The sequence below is a fragment of the Lithobates pipiens genome, unplaced genomic scaffold (genome assembly GCF_037356315.1).
Source record: "Lithobates pipiens isolate NorthernLeopardFrog02 unplaced genomic scaffold, aLitPip1_a1.2 Scaffold_35, whole genome shotgun sequence".
Taxonomy (NCBI): domain Eukaryota; kingdom Metazoa; phylum Chordata; class Amphibia; order Anura; family Ranidae; genus Lithobates; species Lithobates pipiens.
This window is the reverse complement of record NW_027507811.1, coordinates 10,711,179-10,732,810: the sequence shown is the minus strand read 5'-3', so window position 1 is coordinate 10,732,810 and position 21,632 is coordinate 10,711,179. Positions and strand designations below refer to the sequence as shown.

The following is a 21,632-nucleotide window of genomic DNA, read 5'->3' as shown; positions in this document are numbered from 1 at the left end:
GGGAAACTGAGAGCAAAGCTGCCACATTTAGCAGTCGGTTGGTGGTTGGAACGGCCAATTTATTTCAGCCGTTCACCGAACCCCCCAAACAAGCCCAATTCTGTCCAAACATGAGTTCAGTCCAAACCCTGGTCTCATTGCAAGTGGTCTGTTTATTGGTCTCTTACATTGGTGACCAATAGGAGAAGGATCCCCTTATATCAGTAGTCAGTGGGAGAAGGACATTCTTACATTGTCGTGAAATGGTTGTTACTACTGAGAGACCAAAATTATTCATTACTCATGGAACCCCCTAGAAGAAGCCTTTGGAGGAACCCTGGCTAAGAAAGCCTGGACTAGGCAGTAATATATTTATATCCCCCTTGGTGGGAGTGGAGATGACCCCATCTATAAGGATATACACTACAGTACAGTACAAGGCCGTGTTGACACTACGAGACGCTGCATTTCCTCTGACCTCCACCAGGTGGTGATCTCATGTCTACCCAGACAGGAAGTCTCTATGGAAGACAGGAAGTGATGTCAGGCACAGACAGGACGTTCTGGGTGAGAGTCGGGAGGAAGTAGAGAGGAGTCATTGTTGAACCTGGCAGCAGACGCGGTATTAAAATCTTATTTTCTATTTACACCCAGTAACCCCCCCCCCCGTCATGTCCGTCCTCTTCCTCCATAGTCACTGTGACGTCTTTTATCTTTTATCAGATGATGATACACACATATATAGTGTGGAAACCTAGATTAACCCCTTCAGGGGCAGAACATTTCCCCACTTATAGGGTTGGAACATTTCCTACATTTTGGAGAAAAATTCTAGTAATATGTTCCTCTAAGCAAACAGCACTGACAATAAATGGACAAGACAATGACCATCCTGACCATACATGGCCTACAAAGGGCAATCATTACAATATGCAGCCAACACAATGATGGAGTGCCGGGGTCAGGAGTATGGAGCATAGAGCCCCTTACATTGCTGGCTGGTAGGAAGAAAAAATGTCCGATTATTGGTGTTGGAGGGAGGAAAAACGCGTGTGTTCCCGTGTATTTGTGCGTGTTCCGTTTTTGCCTGCCCATTCATTTTGATGTGGACGTTTCGTAGTTCTTTAGTATTATTGGCTCACAATATCTAATTCCGGGTGCCTTAGATGACCCAATGCTATAGGAATATCATTGTGAACTGTACAGGAGGGGATAGCTCCTTATAAGGTGATACCACTCCCCAAACAGTTTGCGATTGGTCAAATCCTACCGGATCGTCCTGTATATACTACAGCTAAAACGTGGAATAATCAGTCTGGTCTCAGGGCTGATTAAATGCACGTCCCTGATTTTGATCATCTGTGCCAAGCCGCAATAGAAACGAGCGGGACTCCTTGGGGAAACATCTGTAGTTAAGTATTCTTGTTACATTTTACAATATTTTTACATCTGTTGTCTGTATCTGTCATTACTTCATTAGATGGTATACCTACAAGTGTTTATGTGATCTCTCTTTGCATGTTTCAACTAAAACCCATAAATCATGAACTATCATGTAACCATGATAAAACACATTTCAACGGGCTTCCAAATATATGGAAATAAGCAAAAAGTAAAGCATGCAGTACTTCTGAAAACATGCCATCCCAAACCTCAGAACCTTCCAGGCCCGATCACACCAAACCACGGTGCAGGAAAGACGCATTCCATGCACTTCTCCCACACCACATGTGTTTGTGAGATGTGTGTTGGGGTGCCATTAACAATTTATTGGCACCCGCACATTCTCGCAATGGTGTGTGAATGGCACGAGGAATGAAGGGTCTCTGGCGGAAGTAGAAGAGCTGAGAGACTGTGAAGATAACGCATAGCGGATGGATTCTAGGTAGAGGTCGACCGATATGGGTTTTTTCTCTGGCCGATGCCGATATTTAGAAATCATGGCGGCCGATAGCCGATATATGATGCCGATTTTTTTGGGCCGATATGTTAGGCCGATTTTTTTTTTATTTTTTTTTTTTAATTCCTTTTTTATTATTATTTTTTTTTAATCCCCCTTGATCTAACACACCTTTCCCACTGGGGCGTTTTTTCAGGCGCTTTTGGGCACAAAATAGCGCCTGTAAAGTGCCTGCAAAATGACTCCCCTGCAGTCTGTGTGAAAGACAGAGTGCTTTCACACTGAGGCGATGCGCTGGCAGGATCTTAAAAAAAAAAAAAAAAGTCCTGCAAGCAGCACGTTTGAAATGGTGTATACCGCTCCTCCACCACTCCTGCCCATTGATATGAATGGGCACCACTGCCGAATGGGCACCACTCCACCACTCCTGCCCATTGATATGAATGGACACCACTGCCGAATGGGCACCACTCCACCACTCCTGCCCATTGATATGAATGGACACCACTGCCGAAGCGCATGCAATGCGATTTGGCAGCAGTGCTTCACGGGCGCATTTAACCTCTTCCTTGGCCGCTAGCTGGGTTAGATGTGCCCCACTAGCAGCCAAATAGCACCGCTAAAATGATGGTAAAGAGCCGCTAAAACTTGCGTTTTACCATCAACGTCTGCCCGCTCCAGTGTGAAAGCGGCCTTCATAAGTGATACAGAAAATTTCTTACATTTAAACATTTATTAAACAAAACAAACCTCCAATCAGTTTACTTGTATGTATGATTTAGATAAAAAAAAAAAACTATATATTAAATAAAAACAGGTAGTCAAAACTTTTGGACGAAAAAAAAAAAAATGGGCTAACTTTACTGTTTTTATTTTATTTTTATTTTTTAAATGGTGTATTTTTTTCCCAAAAAAATGCATTTGAAAGACCTCTGTGCAAATGCCGTGTGACATAAAATATTGCAACAACCGCTATTTTATTCCCTAGGATCTCTGCTAAAAAAATATATATAATTTTTGGGGGGTCTAAGTGATTTTCTGGCAGAAAATACAGGATTTTTACTTGTAAGCAACAAGTGTCAGAAAAGATTTAGTCTTTAAATGGTTAAACTGAGAACTTCTACACACTGAGATGACTTCATTCATTCAGAAGTGTAAACATTGGATCTTTCTGTTCTTTTCTTGGCAGCCCAGAGAGGAGGAAAGTGTTGCTATGACGACTCAGTCAACTTACACTGACTTCTATTACAGAAGTCATTTCAAAGTCCCGCTGTAGTTCTAAATCGGCTTTTTATCAGCACAATCGGCCGATGCCGATTATTTAAAAAACGGCAAATATCGGCCGATATATCGGTCGACCTCTAATTCTAGGGGCCCCTTAAGGGGTACTGGAGTTGAAGAGGGGGGGGGGCCAGTGTAGCTGAGAATTGTGGGGCCCTTGACAGGATTAGCAGGCAGCAAGTCTCTGAGGGAAGAGGAGGTTGTAGGGCTCTGGGGGGGACTCTAAGGTAGGAAGGGTGGGCTCCTGGTCTATAATGGTATTCCCATCTTAAATCACTTTTCAGATTTCCTTATAGAACTGTTAGAAAATGAAGGCAACCTTCACCTTCTTACCATCTCACTAGGTAATTAAAATGTTCCTGGATACCTAGTGTAATGAAGAAGGGCAGTCCTTCACCTCTTGGTGGGTGGTGATTCTTAGAGGAGGTCTGTTTGTCTGGCCTCACCTGATGGGTGGCCAGGGGTCAGTGCTGTGCATATGGTGTGGGGGTAAGTTCAATACCTTTCCATGAAACAGGCTTTGGCAGTGCCCGGGGCTGCAATTCAGAACACCAGAACCCACCGCCACTCTCTACAATGTCCTGGATGCTCTGAAACCAATAAGGTAGACCTCTCGCCCCCTGCTGTCCTCCTCCTACCCACACTGGGATGCGATTGGAGGGAAGAGAGCAGAACCCTCCCCCCACAGCTCTCCACTGCACCAGCACCATCCTCCTGCCACCCAATCCATTCCCTTCTCTTACTGCAGAGAGTGACAGTGACTTCACTCCTTTCAGTCAGCAGGCTGCCGGAAATTGGAGCCTTGAAGCCCGGAGACAATTCTGACAATAATCCTGATTAGCAAGTCAAAAAAAGGATGGTATTTATCATTCATTGTCTGCAGATCTAAAGCTAAACATAACCAGTTCAGAAACAAAACAAACTCAACAGAGAGAAGGGAATTTCAGAAGGCCAAAATGGTCCAGGAACCTGGAAAATGTAGAAAATTATAGTTTGATGCTACACAGACCTGACCGGAGAGGTGAGGAGGATTCTGGGAGGTCACATGACATCACTCTTATCTCTATTAATAAAACACAGACCTGACCGGAGAGGTGAGGAGGATTCTGGGAGGTCACATGACATCACTCTTATCTCTATTAATAAAACACAGACCTGACCGGAGAGATGAGGAGGATTCTGGGAGGTCACATGACATCACTCTTATCTCTATTAATAAAACACAGACCTGACCGGAGAGGTGAGGAGGATTCTGGGAGGTCACATGACATCACTCTTATCTCTATTAATAAAACACAGACCTGACCGGAGAGGTGAGGAGGATTCTGGGAGGTCACATGACATCACTCTTATCTCTATTAATAAAACACATACCTGACCGGAGAGGTGAGGAGGATTCTGGGAGGTCACATGACATCACTCTTATCTCTATTAATAAAACACAGACCTGACCGGAGAGGTGAGGAGGATTCTGGGAGGTCACATGACATCACTCTTATCTCTATTAATAAAACACAGACCTGACCGGAGAGATGAGGAGGATTCTGGGAGGTCACATGACATCACTCTTATCTCTATTAATAAAACACAGACCTGACCGGAGAGGTGAGGAGGATTCTGGGAGGTCACATGACATCACTCTTATCTCTATTAATAAAACACAGACCTGACCGGAGAGGTGAGGAGGATTCTGGGAGGTCACATGACATCACTCTTATCTCTATTAATAAAACACATACCTGACCGGAGAGGTGAGGAGGATTCTGGGAGGTCACATGACATCACTCTTATCTCTATTAATAAAACACAGACCTGACCGGAGAGGTGAGGAGGATTCTGGGAGGTCACATGACATCACTCTTATCTCTATTAATAAAACACAGACCTGACCGGAGAGGTGAGGAGGATTCTGGGAGGTCACATGACATCACTCTTATCTTTATTAATAAAACACAGACCTGACCGGAGAGGTGAGGAGGATTCTGGGAGGATCTCATAATATTACCCTTGTTCTTTCAGAGTTTTCCTCCTGTAAAGTCTGGTGACAAGGTGACCATCACTATCTCTCTATTTCACAACCTAAAACCCGAGAGACACAACATGGAGAAGATTCTAGAAGTCACAAAGTAGATCATGAAGATGATGACAGGAGAGGTGAGCCATGCTGGGAATTCTGGGACATTATCCATGGAGGAGTGGGAGTATTTAGAAGGACACAAGGATCTCTACAAGGACGTCATGATGGACAATCAGCCGCCCCTCACATCACCGGGTAAGAGGAGACTTTATTGTAAAGGAGAGAGCAGTACGGAGGCTCCACCTAGATCCCCCATCATCTGATAAACACATAGAAACAATGTATTCAGTCAGTGTGTGTGTTTCCTACAGATGGATCCAGTAATGGGAACCCACCAGAGAGATGTCCCCGTCCTCTGTATTCCCGGGATTCCACACAGGAAGGTCACACCATCCCCCACCATCATCAGGTAGATGAGGAACAATCACTGATAGTATCATTAGGATCTGTACATTATCTGCATTGTTACCATTGATGTCATTTTTATTATATATTCAGAGTGGAAACCTGAGAGATCCTAAATTTGAGGTGAAATCAGAAGAAGAAGAAGAGAGGTATGTGAGGGATGATCAGCAGTCTATGGAGGAGGATGGAATAACGGGGACATTTATAGAGGAGGACACTCCTACAGAGATCAGCACAGGTGGGTCATTAACACTAAATCCATTCCTCCACCCATACTGCTCACTGATTGGTCCAGAGTAGGGCGGGGGCTGGGTGATATCAGCCTGTAATCCCCTGGTCACTTTCCTGATGCTCCAAAAATGTTGATTTTCACATAGTCGTTGCTCAACGTAGGCACCTGAGGTATGTGTCTTGGGTCTTCTGCCCCATGCCCAGGTCTAGCAAGATCTCTGACAGAACAATTCTCCGGGGTTACTTGTTCTGTTATTTGCTGGCTGTGCCGGGTGGAGGGATATGTCTGTATAGTCTCAGACCCAAGTCACTGAGTGCAGTCTCAGGAGATGGGAGGAGCGGTGTGGGACCTCTGCAACTTGTCTCATGTAATCATTTCATCTTCCACTGATTACCAATATTATGAGTCCTGACTTACATTATATAATTTATATTACATACTTCTAACCCCTGCACTATATACTCTATGTTGTACATTACATAATTCTGATACTATATAGTCCTATCTTTTGTATCTTTTACAATATGCTGTACATTACATAGTCCTGACTTCTTCTCTGTTCCCTCTACTATATATATATATATATTATGTATTCTCTTTTGTTACACCCATTTCCTACCAGCTGGACATTTTATATCGGATGATCTGATTGGAGGACAGACTTTTACATGTTGATAATAATGTGATAACTTCCTCAGACTTTGGAGCCTTAAACAGAAAGTGATAATGGGGGAGGAGTCAATAACCCAATGATGGGGGTCTTCAGGATCAGTCCAGTCTTCATCTTGGTTGTTCTCCCCATCCTCACTCTCTGACCTCTGGTGGGGCTCAGCCCCGCTGTTATTCATGACTAAATCATGGACTAAATAAGGAAGTGCAGGACTTCTTGTGTTGGGAAGATGGCAATGAGTGATAGAGGGGGAGGGGACACTCGTCCTATAATCCCCTCATCACTGTCACTCCTATAGAAGACAGTTCTCGTTGTTTCCTCCCTCTCTGACTAAGGTCCATGAATAAAGAAATGATCTGGTAGGAGATCAGAGGACCCATTTACTAGTTACCTTGAGGGGGGAATTGTAAGATCCTCAGAGACAAAGCTGCCTGATGTGGGCGGAGTCCTGGTTTAGGGGAACCAATCAGCTGATGTCTAGTAATAATCTTTGTATTTCTATTTTAGTAGATGGACGGGAGATGAGGAAAACCTCAGAGGATTGTCTCACTTTGTCTCCAGACTGTAAAGTAGAAGATGAGGACATCACACAGTATAGTCCAGGAGAAAACCCGACTACCTCAAATGTCCATCCGGCACCACACAGTGTAGATGGACCATCGTATTCCTCTTATCCCGAGGAACCTCAGACTGTGCGGGACGGTGCCGGACCATCGTATTCCTCTTATCCCGAGGAACCTCAGACTGTGCGGGACGGTGCCGGACCATCGTATTCCTCTTATCCTGAGGAACCTCAGACTGTGCGGGACGGTGCCGGACCATCGTATTCCTCTTATCCTGAGGAACCTCAGACTGTGCGGGACGGTGCCGGACCATCGTATTCCTCTTATCCTGAGGAACCTCAGACTGTGCGGGACGGTGCCGGACCATCGTATTCCTCTTATCCTGAGGAACCTCAGACTGTGCGGGACGGTGCCGGACCATCGTATTCCTCTTATCCCGAGGAACCTCAGACTGTGCGGGACGGTGCCGGACCATCGTATTCCTCTTATCCCGAGGAACCTCCGACTGTGCGGGACGGTGCCGGACCATCGTATTCCTCTTATCCCGAGGAACCTCAGACTGTGCGGGACGGTGCCGGACCATCGTATTCCTCTTATCCTGAGGAACCTCAGACTGTGCGGGATGGTGCCGGACCATCGTATTCCTCTTATCCCGAGGAACCTCCGACTGTGCGGGATGGTGCCGGACCATCGTATTCCTCTTATCCCGAGGAACCTCCGACTGTGCGGGACGGTGCCGGACCATCATATTCCTCTTATCCTGAGGAACCTCAGACTGTGCGGGATGGTGCCGGACCATCATATTCCTCTTATCCTGAGGAACCTCAGACTGTGCGGGACGGTGCCGTCCTTCCAACACATAAGAGGTTTTCCTGTACTGAGTGTGGGAAGCGTTTCCATTCTAAGTCTGGTCTTAATGTGCATAAAAAAATTCATACAGGTGAGAAGCCACATTCTTGTTCTGAGTGTGGGAAATGTTTTTCAGTTAAGTCGCTTCTTGACACACATCAGAGGTCTCACACAGGTGAGAAGCCATATTCCTGTCCTGAGTGCGGGAAATGTTTTTCGCAGAATTCACATCTTTACATACATCAGAGGTCCCACACGGGTGAGAAACCATATTCCTGTCCTGAGTGTGGGAAATGTTTTTCGCAGAATTCAAATCTTTACATACACCAGAAGTCTCACACAGGTGAGAAGCCGTATTCATGTTCTGAGTGCGGGAAATGTTTTTCAGCTAAGTTCAGTCTTTATACTCATCAGAAATTGCACACAGGTGAGAAGCCGTATTCCTGTCCTGAGTGCGGGAAATGTTTTTCAGTTAAGTCGCATCTTGACATACATCAGATGTTGCACACGGGTGAGAAGCCGTATTCCTGTCCTGAGTGCGGGAAATGTTTTTCAGTTAAGTCGCATCTTGACACACATCAGAGATCTCACATGGGTGAGAAGCCGTATTCCTGTTCTGAGTGTGGGAAATGTTTTTCACAGAAGTCCAATCTTTACACACATCAGAGATCACACACGGGAGAGAAGCCATATTCCTGTTCTGAGTGCGGGAAATGTTTTTCAGCTAAGTCCAGTCTTTCCTATCATCAGAGGTCTCACACAGGGGAGAAGCCGTATTCCTGTACTGAGTGCGGGAAATGTTTTTCAGGAACCTCCGGTCTTTACATGCATCAGACATTGCACACAGGTGAGAAGCCGTATTCCTGTTCTGAGTGTGGGAAATGTTTTTCACAGAAGTCCAATCTTTACACACATCAGAGATCTCACATGGGTGAGAAGCCGTATTCCTGTTCTGAGTGCGGGAAATGTTTTTCGGCTAAGTCCAGTCTTTCCTATCATCAGAGATCACACACGGGTGAGAAGCCACGTTCCTGTCCTGAGTGAGGGAAATGTTCCTCACTGAAGTCCTGTCTTCCTGTACATCAGGGGGTCCCACACAACCCTCGAGGTGTATAAGTGCCTTGAGTGCGGGAAATGTCTTGTATATGAATGTTGCTGGACATGTGGGGGGAAGAAGCACACCCTGATATACATACAAAATAAGGTAATTGAAGAGAGCAAATTGCTCACAGTGAGTACATATCAAAGAAAATTAGTGACAAAATACGGAAAGAAAATTGTATATAAATATGGATTGTACAACTAATTTTAATTAAATACAAAACATTTGATCCAATAAAAAGTCCAAAAACGTAAAATCAAATAAAAGAATTCCAGTGAAATAATTTTGGTGATTTCAATACGTCTTCCACACCATCCAACACCTTAAAATGATCTTGTGACTTAACCACCAATGGCTGAAGGGCTTGCTTACCAGATCGACTGGACCTCTCACTACAAAAGTTCATAAACTCCTATGGCTCCATACCCAGCCAGGGCCTTTATCCGGTCCGTCTCACCAACAGGGAAGATCAGTCCTCCTCAACGGTGGTCATAGGAGTGCCGGAAAAATAAAAAGAGACTCTGCATAAGAGTAAAATCCTCACTTATCCCAACGGTGTCTGTGTGTTTTTTTTTAACAATTGTTTACACTTTCTTTATGAAATGGTAGGGGCACAATGTACCATTTCAAACAAGGGGAGGCCGGGATCTGGGGGTCCCCATGTGAAAGGGAGCTTCCAGATTCTGATAAGTCCCCCGCCCGCAGACCCCCACAACCACCGGCCAGGGTTGCGGGGATGAGGCCCTTCTCCACATCAACATGGGGACATGGTGCTTTGAGGGGGTCACAGACCCTTAAAGTATCCTCCCAATGTTGAGGGCATGTGGCCTGGTAAGGTTCAGGAGGAGGGGGGGCGCTCTCTCGTCTCCCCCTCTTTTCCTGCAGCCTGCCAGGTTGCGTGCTCGGATAAAGGGTCTGGTATGGATTTTTGGGGGGAACTCCACGCCATTTTTTTTTTAACCACTTCAGCCCCGGACCATTTTGGTGGTCAAAGACCAGACCAATTTTTGCGATTCGGCACTGCGTCGCTTTAACTGACAATTGCGCAGTCGTGCGACGTGGCTCCAAAACAAAATTGACGTCCTTTTTTTCCCACAAATAGAGCTTTCTTTTGGTGGTATTTGATCGCCTCTTCGGTTTTTATTTTTTGCGCTATAAACAAAAATAGAGCGACAATTTTGAAAAAAACGCATTATTTTTTACTTTTTGTTATAATAAATATCCCCCAAAAATATATAAAAAAACATTTTTTTCCCTCAGTTTTGGCCGATATGTATTCTCCTACATATTTTTGGTAAAAAAAACCCGCAATAAGCGAGTATTGATTGGTTTGCGCAAAAGTTATAGCGTTTACAAAATAGGGGATAGTTTTATGACATTTTTATTAATATTTTTTTTTTTTTACTAGTAATGGCGGCGATCAGCGATTTTTATTGTGACTACGACATTATGGCGGACACATCGGACATTTTTGACACATTTTTGGGACCATTGTCATTTATACAGCAATCCCTGCTATATAAATGCAGTGATTCCTGTGTAAATGACACTGGCAGTGAAGGGGTTAACCAGTGGGTGGCAGTGTAGGGGTTAAGTGTTCCTAGGGGTGTGTTACTAACTGTTGGGGGCTGGGCTTTAATTTTGTGAACACTGATCTCTGCTCCAATCACATGGAGCAGAGATCAGCGTCACTAGTTGCTAGGCAGAACGGGGAAATGCTGTTTACAAGGGCATTTCCTCGTTCAGCCTCCCCGTGAGACGATCTCAGGTATGCCTGCGGCGATCGAGCCCGCGGGACCCGCGACCGGACTCACGGGGGTCCCGACCAACACGCGAGCGCGCCTCCGGCGGTGCGTTTGCGATGGCAGGGCGGCAAATTTAAAGGGACGTACAGGTACGCCCATTTGCCTGCCCGTGCCATTCTGCCGACGTACATCGGCGTGCGCTGGTCGGGAACCGGTTAAATTTGGCGTGGAGTTCCCCTTAAAATCCATACCAGACCTGAAGGGCCTGGTAATTGAATTTGGGGGGGAACCCCACACACTTTTTTTTTTTTATCAATGACTTTCAATGACTGTTCTCTGTATTACGGGGAGCCGACAATTCATTATAGCCGCGAGTGCTTTTAAATGACTTTTTTTCCTGCAGAAATGACACTTTGTGCAGGGACAGTTCTAGGCACGGGAAACATGCGCCCCTTCACAGGCATACTATAGACACCCCCCAGGTACGAAATTTAAAGGAATATTACACTTTTATTGTTTCACTTTAAGCATTATTAAAATCACTGCTCCTGAAAAAAACAGCTGTTTTTAAAAGTTTTTTTTTCCATTGAGCCATGTCCCCTGGGGCAGGACCCGGGTCCCCAAACACTTTTTAGGACAGTAACTTGCATATTAGCCTTTAAAATGAGCACTTTTGATTTTAAACGTTCGAGTCCCATAGACTTTAACAGGGTTCTAAAGTTCACATAAAGTTTAGGTCTGTTCGCAGGTTCTGGTGCGAACCGAACTGGGGGGGGGGGGGGGGGTCTTGGCGTTCGGCTCATCCTTACTAGAGAAGTTGTCCTCCAAATTGTTGCTGAATTCAGTTTTGGGGATCCTGTAACCCCCTCATCCCTGTCCAAGTTATATTCCCTCAATAAAATATAAAAACAAGCACAAGGACTGGTTTCTGTGTCTGGATGCAAGTTGGAAATGTTTTTTGGCTGGGCAGGAAAAGGGGGTCCCAAAATTCAGTTGACCCATTAGGGGTTGCTCTACACTTGTACACCATTTTCCCCTTAAAGCAAAGCTCATTTCAAAAGAGGAATTTCCACTTTAAGGCCCCCCCACCCCACATCCTTTTCAGTAAATAACACTTTTTTGGGGAGGAATGGTACTGGCATGAGAGAAAGGAGAGGGGAGCTCTGCATACTGGAGGGGTGCTCTATGTACTGGGTGGGGGGGCATTTAGCATTGGAGGGTAGAAAGAGGTGAAGCTCTATGCTTAGTGGGGGGAGGGGGGGTGAGAAGCTCTGTGTACTGGGAAGGGGGTTGAGGAAGAAGGGGGAGGCTTTGCACTTCCACAAAAGATATATATATCCAAATTACCACGAGGGCCGTATTAAACCGGAACACGGGCCAAAATTGGCCCGCTGGCTGAACTTTGGACGGGCTGGGAGTAGAGTATTAGAACCTTGACATTTATATGGACACTAATAAGGATGACCATTAAGGGTGTTTGAATCCATGACCACGTAAGCAACTGGGGAATAGATCATTACACCATTGTCTGAATATGGCCACATAGCCATGTTTGAGCACCAATGTCACCACTATACCTGATGAAAACTCGGAGTGCGAAGCTGCCACATTTAGCAGTCGTTGGTGGTTGGGACGGCCAATTTATTTCAGCCGTTCACGAACCCCCCCAAACAAGCCAAATTCGGTCCAAACATGAGTTCGGTCCAAACTCGGGTCTCATTGAGTGGTCTGTTTATTGGTCTCTTACATTGGTGACCAATAGGAGAAGGATCCCCTTATATCAATGGTTTGTTTATTGGTCTCTTACATTGGTGACCAATAAGAGAAGGATCCCCTTATATCAGTAGTCAGTGGGAGAAGGACATTCTTACAACCTCATGAAATGGTTGTTACTGAGAGACCAAAATGATTAATTGCTAAAGGAACCGCCTACAAGAAGCCTTTGGAGGAACCCTGGCTAAGAAAGCCTGGACTAGGCAGTAATATATTTATATCACCTTTGGTGGGAGTGGAGATGACCCCATCTATAAAGATATACACTACAGTACAGTACAAGGCCGTGTTCACACTACGAGACGCTGCTTCTCCCCAACCTCCACAAGGTGGTGATCTCACCTCTACCCAGACAGGAAGTCTCTATGGTAGACAGGAAGTGATGTCAGTTACAGACAGGATGTTCCGGGTGAGAGGTGAGTTGGGAGGAAGTAGAGAGGAGACATTGCTGGACCTGGCAGGAGGGGGAGGTAATAAGATATTGTTTTCTATTTACACCCAGTAACCCCCCCCCCCCCCCCCCCGTCATGTTCCGTCCTCTTCCTCCATAGTCACTGTGACGTCTTTTATCTCCAGCAGATGATGATACACACATATATAGTGTGGAAACCTAGATTAACCCCTTCAGGTTTAGAACATTCCCCCACTTTATTTTGGAGATAAATTCTAATAATATGTTCCTCTAAACCAGTGATTCTCAACCAGGGTTCCTCCAGAGGTTGTAGGGGTTCCTTCAGCATTGGGCCATTTCTCCCTCCCGGATAAGTTCCCACCGACACCAATGATCTTTTTAGCTATCTGTAAGGAAAGAATTGTTCCCAATGACCACAAGTGTAAGGACCATTCTTCCCACTGACCATCACACTAATGTATCATGAGTTGTAGATTTCTAATTTTTAGCAGGGGGTTCCCTGAGACCCGGAGAACTATTTCAAGGGTTCCTCTGCGTTGAAAAGGTTGAGAAAGGCTTCTCTAAACAAACAACACTGACGATAAATGGACAAGACAATGACCATCCTGACCATACATGACCTACAAAGAATTATTACAATATGCAGCCAACACAATGATGGAGTGCAGGGGTCAGGAGTATGGAGCATAGAGCCCCTTACATTGCTGGTCAGGAGGAAGAAAACATTCCCCACTATGAAGAAAAATGTTGGTGTTGGCGGGAGGAAATAACGCGTGTGTTCCCGTGTATTTGTGCGTGTTTTCCGTTTTTGCCTGCCCATTCATTTTGGACATTTCATATTTCTTTAGTATTATTGGCTCACAATATCTAAGTCTGGTTACCTTAGATGACCCAATGCTATAGGAATATCATTGTTAACTGAACAGGAGGGGATAGCTCCTTAAAAGGTGATACCACTCCCCAAACAGGTTGCGATTGGTCAAATCCTACCAGATCGTCCTGTATATACTACAGCTAAAAAATGGAATAATCAGTCTGGTCTCAGGGCTGATTAAATGCACGTCCCTGATTTTGATCATCTGTGCCAAGCCGCAATAAAAACGAGCGGGACTCCTTGGGGAAGCAACTATAGTTAAGTATTCTTGTTACACTTTACAATACTTTTACATCTGTATCTGTCATTACTTCATTAGATGTTATACCTACAAGTGTTTATGTGATCTCTCTTTGCCCTCTCTGAGAGAAGAGGAGGTTGTAGGGCTCTGGGGGGGACTCTAAGGTAGGAAGGGTGGGCTCCTGGTCTATAATGGTATTCCCATCTTAAATCACTTTTCAGATTTCCTTATAGAACTGTTAGAAAATGAAGGCAACCTTCACCTTCTTCCCATCTCACTAGGTCATTAAAATGTTCCTGGATACCAAGTGTAATGAAGAAGGGCAGTCCTTCACCTCTTGGTGGGTGGTCATTCTTAGAGGAGGTCCGTTTTTCTGGCCTCACTTGATGGCCAGGGGTCAGTGCTGTGCATATGGGGTGGTGGGGTAAGTTCAATACTGTTCCATGACACAGGCTCTGGCAGTGCCCGGGGCTGGAATTCAGACCAGAACCCACCGCCACTCTCTACAATGTCTGAAACCAATAAAGTAGACCTCTTGCTCCCTGCTGTCCTTCTCCTACCCACACTGGGATGCGATTGGAGGGAAGAGAGCAGAACCCTCCCCCCCACAGCTCTCCACTCCACCAGCACCATCCTCCTGCCACCCAATCCATTCCCTTCTCTTACTGCAGAGAGTGACAGTGACTTCACTCCTTTCAGTCAGCAGGCTGCCGGAAATTGGAGCCTTGAAGCTCGGAGACAATTCTGACAATTATCCTGATTAGCAAGTCAAAAAAAGGATGGTATTTATCATTCCTTGCCTGCAGATCTAAAGCTAAACATAACCAGTTCAGAAACAAAACAAACTCAACAGAGAGAAGGGAATTGCAGAAGGCCAAAATGGTGCAGGAACCTGGAAAATGTAGCAAATTATAGTTTGATCTATTAGTTCTTAAATGTACAACAACCCCCCTATTACCCCCCAATCCCCATCCTGATATTGTGTGATCAACATCATCCAAATAATTCTTATTTTCTTTGACCAAAGTTATCTGTCAACATGGAGAGCCGTATAGATCAAATAACAACACAAATGAAGATGAAGGAGGACCGGAGTCTCATGACTGAAAAAATTCTAAACTTCACCCTGGAGATCATCTACCTGCTGACCGGAGAGGTGAGGAGGATTCTGGGAGGTCACATGACATCACTCTTATCTCTATTAATAAAACACAGACCTGACCGGAGAGGTGAGGAGGATTCTGGGAGGTCACATGACATCACTCTTATCTCTATTAATAAAACACAGACCTGACCGGAGAGGTGAGGAGGATTTTGGGAGGTCACATGACATCACTCTTATCTCTATTAATAAAACACAGACCTGACCGGAGAGGTGAGGAGGATTCTGGGAGGTCACATGACATCACTCTTATCTCTATTAATAAAACACAGACCTGACCGGAGAGGTGAGGAGGATTCTGGGAGGTCACATGACATCACTCTTATCTCTATTAATAAAACACAGACCTGGCCGGAGAGGTGAGGAGGATTCTGGGAGGTCACATGACATCACTCTTATCTCTATTAATAAAACACAGACCTGACCGGAGAGGTGAGGAGGATTCTGGGAGGTCACATGACATCACTCTTATCTCTATTAATAAAACACAGACCTGGGCGGAGAGGTGAGGAGGATTCTGGGAGGTCACATGACATCACTCTTATCTCTATTAATACAACACAGACCTGACCGGAGAGGTGAGGAGGATTCTGGGAGGTCACATGACATCACACTTATCTCTATTAATAAAACACAGACCTGACCGGAGAGGTGAGGAGGATTCTGGGAGGTCACATGACATCACTCTTATCTCTATTAATAAAACACAGACCTGACCGGAGAGGTGAGGAGGATTCTGGGAGGTCACATGACATCACTCTTATCTCTATTAATAAAACACAGACCTGACCGGAGAGGTGAGAAGGATTCTGGGAGGTCACATGACATCGCTCTTATCTCTATTAATACAACACAGACCTGACCGGAGAGGTGAGGAGGATTCTGGGAGGTCACATGACATCACTCTTATCTCTATTAATACAACACAGACCTGACCGGAGAGGTGAGGAGGATTCTGGGAGGTCACATGACATCACTCTTATCTCTATTAATAAAACACAGACCTGGGCGGAGAGGTGAGGAGGATTCTGGGAGGTCACATGACATCACTCTTATCTCTATTAATACAACACAGACCTGACCGGAGAGGTGAGGAGGATTCTGGGAGGTCACATGACATCACTCTTATCTCTATTAATAAAACACAGACCTGGCTGGAGAGGTGAGGAGGATTCTGGGAGGTCACATGACATCACTCTTATCTCTATTAATAAAACACAGACCTGGCCGGAGAGGTGAGGAGGATTCTGGGAGGTCACATGACATCACTCTTATCTCTATTAATAAAACACAGACCTGACCGGAGAGGTGAGGAGGATTCTGGGAGGTCACATGACATCACTCTTATCTCTATTAATAAAACACAGACCTGGGCGGAGAGGTGAGGAGGATTCTGGGAGGTCACATGACATCACTCTTATCTCTATTAATACAACACAGACCTGACCGGAGAGGTGAGGAGGATTCTGGGAGGTCACATGACATCACACTTATCTCTATTAATAAAACACAGACCTGACCGGAGAGGTGAGGAGGATTCTGGGAGGTCACATGACATCACTCTTATCTCTATTAATAAAACACAGACCTGACCGGAGAGGTGAGGAGGATTCTGGGAGGTCACATGACATCACTCTTATCTCTATTAATAAAACACAGACCTGACCGGAGAGGTGAGGAGGATTCTGGGAGGTCACATGACATCACTCTTATCTCTATTAATAAAACACAGACCTGACCGGAGAGGTGAGGAGGATTCTGGGAGGTCACATGACATCACTCTTATCTCTATTAATAAAACACAGACCTGGCTGGAGAGGTGAGGAGGATTCTGGGAGGTCACATGACATCACTCTTATCTCTATTAATAAAACACAGACCTGGCCGGAGAGGTGAGGAGGATTCTGGGAGGTCACATGACATCACTCTTATCTCTATTAATAAAACACAGACCTGACCGGAGAGGTGAGGAGGATTCTGGGAGGTCACATGACATCACTCTTATCTCTATTAATAAAACACAGACCTGGGCGGAGAGGTGAGGAGGATTCTGGGAGGTCACATGACATCACTCTTATCTCTATTAATACAACACAGACCTGACCGGAGAGGTGAGGAGGATTCTGGGAGGTCACATGACATCACACTTATCTCTATTAATAAAACACAGACCTGACCGGAGAGGTGAGGAGGATTCTGGGAGGTCACATGACATCACTCTTATCTCTATTAATAAAACACAGACCTGACCGGAGAGGTGAGGAGGATTCTGGGAGGTCACATGACATCACTCTTATCTCTATTAATAAAACACAGACCTGACCGGAGAGGTGAGGAGGATTCTGGGAGGTCACATGACATCACTCTTATCTCTATTAAAAAAACACAGACCTGGCCGGAGAGGTGAGGAGGATTCTGGGAGGTCACATGACATCACTCTTATCTCTATTAATAAAACACAGACCTGACCGGAGAGGTGAGGAGGATTCTGGGAGGTCACATGACATCACTCTTATCTCTATTAATAAATCACAGACCTGACCGGAGAGGTGAGGAGGATTCTGGGAGGTCACATGACATCACTCTTATCTCTATTAAAAAAACACAGACCTGGCCGGAGAGGTGAGGAGGATTCTGGGAGGTCACATGACATCACTCTTATCTCTATTAATAAAACACAGACCTGACCGGAGAGGTGAGGAGGATTCTGGGAGGTCACATGACATCACTCTTATCTCTATTAAAAAAACACAGACCTGGCCGGAGAGGTGAGGAGGATTCTGGGAGGTCACATGACATCACTCTTATCTCTATTAATAAAACACAGACCTGGCCGGAGAGGTGAGGAGGATTCTGGGAGGATCTCATAATATTACCCTTGTTCTTTCAGAGTTTTCCTCCTGTAAAGTCTGGTGACAAGGTGACCATCACTATCTCTCTATTTCACAACCTAAAACATGAAAATCACAACATGCAGAAGATTCTAGAAGTCACCAAGAAGATGATGGAGCTGCTGACAGGAGAGGAGAGCGGTGCCGGGAATTCTGGGACATTATCCATGGAGGACTTGGAGTCTTTAGAAGGACACAAGGATCTCTACAAGGACGTCATGATGGACAATCAGCCGCCCCTCACATCACCGGGTAAGAGGAGACTTTTTTTTTTAAAAGAAAAACGAGTTTATTGGTAAATGGCACAGTATATAAAAAAAAAAGAGTTAGGCCGCGTACACACGTGGGGACTGTTCGCCCAACTTTGTCCGTCAAACAGTTTCGGCAAACAGTCCGCTCAAAATTAGCATGGACGGACATGGCCACACACGACGAACGAACAGTTTGCTGAAACCGTGCGCGATGACGTGAACGGCACGTACGACGGGACGAAAAATACGACGTCCTATACACTGCATTATAACTTTCGGCGTGTAAATCCTTTCTGAGCATGCGCGGAACTTAGTTTGACGAACAAGCCTACACACGAGGGGACTGTTCGCTGAAACAAAGTTTCAGCGGACAGTTTTTTGGAATTTCCGAAAAACCTTGTTCAGCGGACTGTTCGCTGAAACTGTCCGCTGAAAGCCCACACACGAGTGGACTGTCCGCCGAAACACTGTTCAGCGGACAAAGTTGGCCGAACAGTCCCCGCGTGTGTACGCGGCCTTACAGTTTTTGGTACATTCGGCAGCTAACAGTAATAACAATTGGGAGCAGCTCCTCTACATCGAAAAACACAGGACAGATCTATTAAAACTATGTCGTTATACATGTGTAAGTACTGCAGCTGTGCTGCATAGTAGATAGAGAAGCAGGAGAAAAACCATTATCACATGAAAACACATCAATCGCACAGAGCGCCCATGAAGGTCTCAGCACGTCAGTAGATCTAATTCCCACAAGTATCTGGGTCATTAAGCCAACGATCCCAGATCTTATTAAATTTGTTTGGGCACCCCCTGTGTGCATATATGACCTTCTTCATCGGCAAAGTCGAATTAACCTCAGCTACCCAAGCCCTGAGTGTCGGGGTTTCTGGCCGCATCCATAACCGGGCAATTAACTTCCTAGCACTGAACAGTGTTTCTTGGATGAAAATAGCACTTGAGGGTTCCGCCGGGACGCTCCAGCTCCAGGCCTAATAAACAAGTTTTAGGGTCCACCTGAAGGGGGGGAGCCCATATGGTCATGGAGGAATTGAACCACTTGCAGCCAGAAGGCCTGGACGTCCGGACAAGACCACATCAAATGGTAAAAGGAGCATGGGAGACTCCCACAATGTGGACACCCCGGTTCCAGGGAGAATTCTGGCAGGTGTAAGATAGGATTTGTGTAGGATGTACAGTTGAGTCAGTCTGTCAGTTATCCTAGGGGAAACTTGCTTAACCCTATCTAAGATCTCTTCCCACTCCTCCCCCCCCCCCAAGCGGGCCCACATCCTCCTCCCACCTGTATCTTGGTACCTCTGTAAGTCCGGCTACAGCCCGTCTTCTAAGAGAGTCATATAGTGTCGATATTAGTTTTGTGGGCTCCTCTCCAACTATAGTACCCACTACTGATAGTTCTTGGGGATCAGGGAATCCCCCCTCAAATTGAGCCCGAAGGGCGTGGGATAACTGCGCAAAACAAAAAATCATATGCGGGGGGATCTCAAACTCTCTCTGCAGCGTCTGGAAATTACGTACCCCCAGCGGGGTGACGACCTGGTACAGGTATACCACCCCTCTGGAGGCCCAGAGACCCGCACCCGGTAGCTCCCGAAAGTTCCCTCAACTGAGAGTTGTACCACATGGGTGTATGGGAGTGCACCCAGTCTGCGCCCAACATCTTTGGCGCAATGCCCCATATCCGTCTATGTTGAACCAGCAAGGGGGCATACCTCTTCACTCTCCTGTTAGACTCCCTCCCCCTAAACAGAACTTGAAGGGGAGAATGGGCACAGCTATTAGGCATTCCACAGAGCAGTGCTTGGTACCTGGAAGCGTCCGCTTTGTGTAGGTGAAAGAAGTGGGAGAGCTGGGCAGCAATGTAATAGGCGTGGAAGTCGGGGAGTGCAGCTCCCCCCATATTGGTAGGATTCTTAAGTGTATTCCAGGCCAACTTATGTCTGCCGGAGCCCCAGACAAAGGAATTAAGAATAGTATCTATGGTTTTAAAATATTTAAGGGGGATAAGAGTAGAAGCCTGCCAGAATTTGTAGAGGAACTTGGGGAGGAGAATCATTTTAATTAAGTTTATCCTTCCCATTACACCAAGGGGGAGTCTGGCCCATGATTGAGTTTTAGATTTCAAATATGATAGGGTAAGAGGAGACTTTATTGTAAAGGAGAGAGCAGTACGGAGGCTCCACCTAGATCCCCCATCATCTGATAAACACATAGAAACAATGTATTCAGTCAGTGTGTGTGTTTCCTACAGATGGATCCAGTAATGGGAACCCACCAGAGAGATGTCCCCGTCCTCTGTATTCCCGGGATTCCACACAGGAAGCTCACACCATCCCCCACCATCATCAGGTAGATGAGGAACAATCACTGATAGTATCATTAGGATCTGTACATTATCTGCATTGTTACCATTGATGTCATTTTTATTATATATTCAGAGTGGAAACCTGAGAGATTCTAAAGTTGAGGTGAAATCAGAAGAAGAAGAAGAGAGGTATGTGAGGGATGATCAGCAGTCTATGGAGGAGGATGGAATAACGGGGACATTTATAGAGGAGGACACTCCTACAGAGATCAGCACAGGTGGGTCATTAACACTAAATACATTCCTCCACCCATACTGCTCACTGACTCTTACATTATATAATTTATATTACATACTTCTGACCCCTGCACTATATACACTATATTGTACATTACATAATTCTGATACTATATAGTCCTATCTGTTGTATCTTATACAATATGTTGTACATTACATAGTCCTGACTTCTGCTCTCTCCCCTCCCCCCACTGCTATATATAAACATAATATGTATTCTCTTTTGTTACTCCCATTTAATACCAGCTGGACATTTTATATCGGATGATGTGATTGGAGCACAGACTTTTACATGGCGATAATAATGTGATAACATCCTCCAAGTTTGGAGCCTTAAACAGAAAGTGATAATGGGGGAGGAGTCAATAACTCCAATGATGGGGTCTTCAGGATCAGTCCAGTCTTCATCTTGGTTGTTCTCCCCCCATCCTCACTCTCTGACCTCTGGTGGGGCTCAGCCCCGCTGTTATTCATGACTAAATCATGGACTAAATAAGGAAGTGCAGGACTTCTTGTGTTGGGAAGATGGCAATGAGTGATAGAGGGGGAGGGGACACTCGTCCTATAATCCCCTCATCACTGTCACTCCTATAGAAGACAGTTCT

General features: G+C 45.5%; 3 protein-coding genes across 3 annotated transcripts in view; all 3 read left to right on the top strand.

Moving 5' to 3' along the window:
* Positions 1-21,632, top strand: part of LOC143955483 (uncharacterized) — a 39,242-nt gene that overhangs the window by 14,711 nt on the left and 2,899 nt on the right. Inside the window, 3 exon segments of the mRNA XM_077465522.1 lie at positions 6,961-8,991; positions 20,661-20,774; positions 20,864-21,008. Coding sequence (XP_077321648.1) covers positions 6,961-8,991; positions 20,661-20,774; positions 20,864-21,008 — 2,290 coding nt within the window.
* On the top strand, positions 553-6,970 carry LOC143956065 (uncharacterized). The gene is made up of 3 exons (XM_077466192.1): positions 553-601; positions 5,180-5,432; positions 5,549-6,970. Exons 2-3 carry the CDS (start codon positions 5,294-5,296, stop codon positions 5,710-5,712), a joined length of 303 nt encoding a protein of 100 aa, XP_077322318.1. The 5' UTR covers positions 553-601; positions 5,180-5,293; the 3' UTR covers positions 5,713-6,970.
* Positions 13,087-18,479, top strand: LOC143956031 (gastrula zinc finger protein XlCGF66.1-like). Its single transcript, XM_077466163.1, has 2 exons — positions 13,087-15,259; positions 18,156-18,479. Exons 1-2 carry the CDS (start codon positions 15,143-15,145, stop codon positions 18,453-18,455), a joined length of 417 nt encoding a protein of 138 aa, XP_077322289.1. The 5' UTR covers positions 13,087-15,142; the 3' UTR covers positions 18,456-18,479.

Excerpts from the sequence above, each read along its gene's own strand:
- LOC143956065 (XM_077466192.1), top strand. The coding sequence starts at position 5,294 with ATGAAGATGATGACAGGAGAGGTGAGCCATGCTGGGAATTCTGGGACA. Across the intron at positions 5,433-5,548 it reads GCCGCCCCTCACATCACCGG|ATGGATCCAGTAATGGGAAC; the intron begins GTAAGAGGAGAC and ends TGTTTCCTACAG.
- LOC143956031 (XM_077466163.1), top strand. The coding sequence starts at position 15,143 with ATGGAGAGCCGTATAGATCAAATAACAACACAAATGAAGATGAAGGAG. Across the intron at positions 15,260-18,155 it reads TCTACCTGCTGACCGGAGAG|AGTTTTCCTCCTGTAAAGTC; the intron begins GTGAGGAGGATT and ends TTGTTCTTTCAG.